The 6,000-nt window shown below is 38.1% G+C and overlaps 1 protein-coding gene across 1 annotated transcript; it reads right to left on the reverse strand.

The window, feature by feature from the left end:
- Positions 1 to 988: 988 nt before the first annotated feature.
- LOC113156619 (stonustoxin subunit beta-like) lies at positions 989 to 2,025 on the reverse strand. The gene is made up of 4 exons (XM_026351857.1): positions 2,010 to 2,025; positions 1,818 to 1,880; positions 1,589 to 1,731; positions 989 to 1,455 (listed from the first exon to the last, which is right to left on the reverse strand). Exons 1-4 carry the CDS (start codon positions 2,023 to 2,025, stop codon positions 1,027 to 1,029), a joined length of 651 nt encoding a protein of 216 aa, XP_026207642.1. The 3' UTR covers positions 989 to 1,026.
- Between the last annotated feature and the right edge of the window lie 3,975 nt (positions 2,026 to 6,000).

The raw sequence follows: 6,000 nt of genomic DNA on the forward strand, positions 1-6,000 counted from the left end.
TTTATAAATCATGACCTAGCACCTGAGGATAGCGCAAAGCGGTGGAGCCCTGACAAAATGTGTCTCTGAAATATATTTAGCATGGCCTCTCTGTCAGTAAAGCTGAAAAAGTATTCTTCTTAAATCATTCAGTAGTGTAAACGTGTGTGCTCATGTCTGCACTGTGTATCCTAGACTTTATGGTGGATGCGTTCATTTGTTATTTATTTCGTATCCACTTAATAATAATAATATTCTCATCAGAATTTTCCAAATGAAAGTAGTTTGAATCTGGATACTATTTTAAATAATAAATCTGTGGATCTCTAAAATATTAAAAAATACAAATACATTTTTATTACTGTCACACAAAATTAAGAGTTTTTATTTTAAAAATGCCAAAACATACAGTGCACAATACAAATAGATTTCTAATTAGCCCATGATGCCAAAACAAAAGTGCAAGTGCGAGTTTGATCGAGCATGAGACTCCGGTCTTTATGTAGCCTGTTCATTTAAACGTGGACTGTGGCTGGTACCGAACCTCGCAGAGAAGAAGGAGGAGAGCTCAAAAGCGGCCTTCATGCTCTAGGTGGGATTTCTACATGACCACTAAGCTCGGTGGGGACAATTATTAACAAAATACTCAGCATCTAGGCTATCAAATTCTAATATACTGTATAGTCTACAGCAACCACAACAAGTGCATGTTCAGTATTATTTAGCATTAGAGTAACCACGTATTGTATTAATTCATATTGTAATTTTGGACTTCATAACTGTAATGCAATTGTAATCTATGTTTTTAACTATTCTTTTTTACTATATTATATTTCCACCACTACAAATTTAGGCTAACTATAGCTGGACATTTTTCCTGGCAAACTGACAGCAAAAAGCCTCAGTAAATAAGTTGCAAACAGCAGCTGACAAACACATATTTTTATAAATAAAGATTATGCATACACATACGTAACCTACGATTCTATATATACTTTCAATGAAGAATGGAAATGTAAGGAAATGGAAACTGAGAACAATTTTTCTTTACTTTTCTTGTTTAACTAACACACATGATGACTTTTGTCCCACCCAGAAACCGGGCAACATTCTCCCCTTGAAGGAGCTCTTCATCTGCTGCAGCAGTCTGACCTCTTTCCTGCCTTCGCTCCCCTCTCCTCCACTCACGTCTTCCACTGCATAAAAACTGATGACACCAGCTGGATGGTCAAGGTACACGCCGATGGTGGTGTATTGGGGAATATCCCAGATTTCTGTGTTGACGCCGTTGAACCACACCTGGTAGTGGGATCCACCCCACCCAAAAGCCCAGGACTGTTCATTCTCTCCCAGCCCACAGGGTCCATCACCTCCCCTCCTCCCTGTCCCTTCATACGTGACTCCCATGACCACCCATCCTGAGTATTTCACTTCCCAGTAAGCTCGGAAGCCTAGGATGCCTTCTTTACAAAGAACCTTAAAGTAGAGCAGAATGAAAACTAATTTAACTTAATAAAAAAAGTTAAATATTTACATATATAAAATGTGTATATGTAATATTTAATATATTTCTGGTTTTAAGAATAATTAATAATTTCTGGTGTAATACCTGCGGGAGGTATTCATATCTCTCTGGCCTTTCAAAGACAGGACATGCGACATCATCGGTGATACGTGATACTCCAGATCCGTCCTCTCTGATCCACAACATCTTGTTGGCTGTCTTTTCGTCTAGGGAAAGGTTGATCCAGTCTGTGGGTTGTGAGAAAATGTAGCCTGACTGAAACAGCAGAATCATGAGAATTTTTCAGTGACATACGAGAACTTGTTATTCTTACATTTTAGAAGATCAGCTCTGCATGTGGGCTCAGGGATGTCGGCGTCATAGTCTGGGATATTTTCTGAATGACGAAATAAGTCCGATTACAGAGGGTATGATGATTTTTAAGGCGACAGCGGGTAAAACCAAACATTGTGTTAGATAAATACAGTTCACTTTGTAAAATAAAAGAATTAGTTTACTGACTCACCTGTGAGAGAAACCATATTTTTTGCCTTTGTGCCTGTAAATATAAAATAAGCATGTTGTTCTGGATACTTTGGTTGTGTGTAGTTTTTTGAGTTTCAATTAAACTATACCAAAAAACTAAACTAAACTCGATTTTAAATATGAGAAAAATAATCAAATCCTAATAAATTTACACCAATTCGTCTAAGAGAACTGTAGCATGTTATCCTGAGTTATCTGCATCTGGAGAAGAAATTGAGTTTTCTTACCAGGTCTGCTCGTTGAAAGCATAACTATCTTACTGGTTGGCATCTTTATCACTTCTTGCTCTGTTGAAGTTTCCTAAATGTTGACGTCTGTCAGCGGCGTACTGCTGCAATGATTCAATCAACGTCTTTATATACCCCACAGGAAAAGGGGGTATTAAACGTATTGGGAAGGGGGGGGGGGGGGTTGCCCTAAGAGAAATTTTGATAAGCTATTTAGAGATACAGTAACTGACTTGTGGGCATACCACAGAGCCTGCCAAACCAGAATATGTCCATCAGGACCAACACCTGACCCACTGACCCAGATTTATCTACTTCTGAATTAGGTTTTACATTTACCCTGTCATTTCTGTGTATTCATTTGTAATCAAACCCTACAGAGAGATCACGTAGTGGTGGAAACACAGAGCTACACTTTGAGATCTTTTAGATATGATGATGGAGAGAAGAGAGGTCTCGTTCTGAACAGTTTCCTGTGACATACAGTAGGTTTCATCTATATTGTGCAAGCTTTAAAAGCTTAATTAAAAATAAATAGATATCACAGAAGTGATATCTATTTACACTTTTTTTCTTATGATCTTTAATGCTTTTGTGATAGATTTCAGTCAAGTGCATCACATTTAAATTATGCTAATGTAAATGTATTTTGACTTTTAAATTTATTTTTTTATTCCAGTTGATAGAACTTGTTTTGTGTTTGTCCAATGGCATAAACTAGTAGACAAATAGTAAATATAGAGTATGTCTGAAAGGTTAAAGGTGACGTCATGACCTTGGGAACATTTTAGCAGCGTGTGCTTGTCTGTCAGCAGTATTTTTACAAGGCTGGTGCCTCTGGTTTATGACTGGAGGAACTCGCCCTCAACTTTCTTTTATTTACAGTACATTTTACTGGACAGTAGGTGCATCTCTCTACTATTTAGTGTATCAGTTGTACTGCAATCAGCGGCCCGGTGGGTCATCTACTTGACCAGGCAGGAACCCAAGAAGGACGACACAGCCTTGACTAGAGATTTGGCAGGGTGTCAAAAACAGTAAACACCTCAGACACACATCCCACAGTGGAAAGGGCTTCACAAGAAAGGATTTAGGACGAGTGACATGCTTTTTCTTTTAACCTGGCCCATGCACGTTAAGGTATTTGAGATAGTAAATGGTTGACTTAATAAATCAGGCAGATGGTGTCACTAAGCCTGGTATAATAAGCCGGGGAACCTCCAGTCAAGTGAAGCTCAGTCATCTAATTTATTTACTATAGAGTGTGTGTACACAAATACAGACATGAAGAAAATTGTAAATTTTTATTTATTGGTGTTTTGTCAGTTTCAAGTTATTTTAGTGACCAATGTGTTTTTTCATTAATTGAAGGCTACCAACTAATTCCTCTACACCTGTTTGTACCACTGTATAGATAAATAATTTATATATATTTATAATTTATATCAGTTGAAAAAAAGGCATTTGTGTGGTGGATGATTGTACTTAAATTTGTAGATTTTGTGTTTTTTAGGAAATTTAAAAAAATTATTGATAGAATCTTTCTACATAAATTTCGAACATGCTACATGCTTAACTTAATTATTTATATATTTTTCAGTTTGTATTTTATATTTTATTATAAATCTTTATATTGGTGAAGGTCTGATACATGATGAATCAAATGGATTTTATTATATAGAGCATACTGTGTGTGTGAATTAAGTTACATAGTTGTATTTCTGAAGTCATACGTTTGCACCTGTTGGACCTCATGCTGCTCGACATCTAAAGTCAGAAACTCTCCGATTTAAATCTTTGCAGCTGCATACTTTGAATTATTGTGGATGTCTGTGCGGATACACTAATCATCCCATCTACCATCAATACATCAGTGCTGTCACTGTGCAATGCAAAGTGATGTAGGGTGAGTAGGCGGGGTTTCTTTTGACATAGAGAGCGTCTACAGACATCTGAGCAGCGAGCTAACCTTTTTAAGGGAAAATATACATACACAGCTCCAATGACAAACCTCCTGCAAACAACCCCCTAACCTCCACCCCCCCTTCCTATTGGTAAGTTTTATCTCATGCTCATATCCACGCCACTGGCTGATTTCTTCACGTCTGGCCTGCATTAAAGGTATATAAGAGTGGTTTTGAAGCGTCACCCAGTGAAGCCAAGTCATCATACTCAGAGACACCAGTGACATCAGGCTGAGACAGTCTCACTGCAGCAGCTTTTAACAGTTAGTCCAACCTGAAGCTGGTGTCAAGATGCCTGCTACAACAAGGATAATTTCTGATACCCGGAAGTCGGATAAAGGTGAACTTTATTTCTTATTTACTAGTGAGATTATTTATTTTTTAAATGTAACATATTTATTTATTTTAGCAAAATTTCTGAAATATTGAAACAACAGCAATAACCCATAGGCTATATATATATTTATATAATGTTGCAGCATTTAATACTGAAATCATTATCAGCAATGCTTGTATTAATGTGATGTGCTGATAAAACCTTGAATCAGTGTCTCCAATAGGGAGGTTTTTGTTGTCCTCTGAGACAGATTGCGAGTGAATGGGTCAGAGATTGTGTGCATGTGAAAAAGACAATAATTAATTGACATTAATTTAATTTATCTGATTATAAGGAATAAAAACTTGTTTTATTTCCTGGGAGCAAGGAACTGCAAGTGCATTAAAACAGATGTAACATTCTCTACTCTGGGTTTTTAACTTGCTCCCTGCACTGTACAGTACAATGTCAATCTTGACAATGGCTGACATTAATTCAAGTTTTAGAGCTGCTCTCTACTTTCTCTACTGTGTTATTATATGATTAATACATTATATTACAACAAGCAAGTAAGAACATGAGGGGGAAGCAGGGGCATCTGCATCTGCAGAAGTCTGCTAGTTTGCAGGAATCCAGCTTTTAGCCAGCACTGAGGGTCCAGAGTTAACAATATTATACCCGCTGTAGGGACAGTATTTCCGGCGTGGACTATTCTGCCTTCTCCAAGCATTCCTGCTATTTTGGTTCATGTATAAGTGCAGCAGCACGAAGAGCGAAAGAGCTGGCTGGAGTGAAATGTAAATCGAAGGGCCCGCTGTTCAGCCGTAAAGCAGCCACAAGTGTGTAGTGTTACATGAAGTCACTTTGGTGCAACCTGTCATTTGCTAGTGAATGGAGATAAACTGAGAGGATGCTCATGCGTAATGACACAGCGCTCTGATGCAGCACCTCTCGAATCACAGGCTGCAAGCACAGAACATACAGCACATGTACTGCTTATATATTAAACACTGTTAAGCCTCCTCTGCACTTTTGCTCCATGTTTTTAGTTTTCTTTTTTGTATTAAAAGTCTACTTTCAGCATAAAGATTTCAAGACTCATTGATTTCGAGTTATGGTGCTCACTGGTGCCATTTGAATCAACCACTGCGCCCTCTGCTCTTGGCACAATATACCTCACAAACGAACAAAGTAAAGCCAGGAAAATCTGCTTGTGCTGGTTGTTGCGCCACCCTGGAAATAGTGACCCAAATGTTTTTCAGTCTACTGTACAGTTCCAACTCTCAAGCAAGCACCTGTTATTCCTCTGTTAATCTCCGTATGGTGTTATCAGGGCAGACAAAGCACTTATTTTCATCACCCTGTGTTACATGCAGACAGGTGGCCTAGCGTTCTCACATGGGCTCCTGCTGCATCCAGTCAACAGAGATATAAATATCAGCTCATTTAGACGTGACATCCGTG

Source organism: Anabas testudineus, chromosome 19 (assembly GCF_900324465.2).
Source record: "Anabas testudineus chromosome 19, fAnaTes1.2, whole genome shotgun sequence".
Taxonomy (NCBI): Eukaryota; Metazoa; Chordata; class Actinopteri; order Anabantiformes; family Anabantidae; genus Anabas; species Anabas testudineus.

What these genes read in the sequence shown, in the direction of transcription:
- LOC113156619 (XM_026351857.1), bottom strand. An exon ending in CAGAGCTGATCTTCTAAAAT is followed by an intron (nt 1,732 to 1,817) that starts GTAAGAATAACA and finishes CACAACCCACAG; the next exon opens with ACTGGATCAACCTTTCCCTA. An exon ending in GATATGAATACCTCCCGCAG is followed by an intron (nt 1,456 to 1,588) that starts GTATTACACCAG and finishes CTCTACTTTAAG; the next exon opens with GTTCTTTGTAAAGAAGGCAT.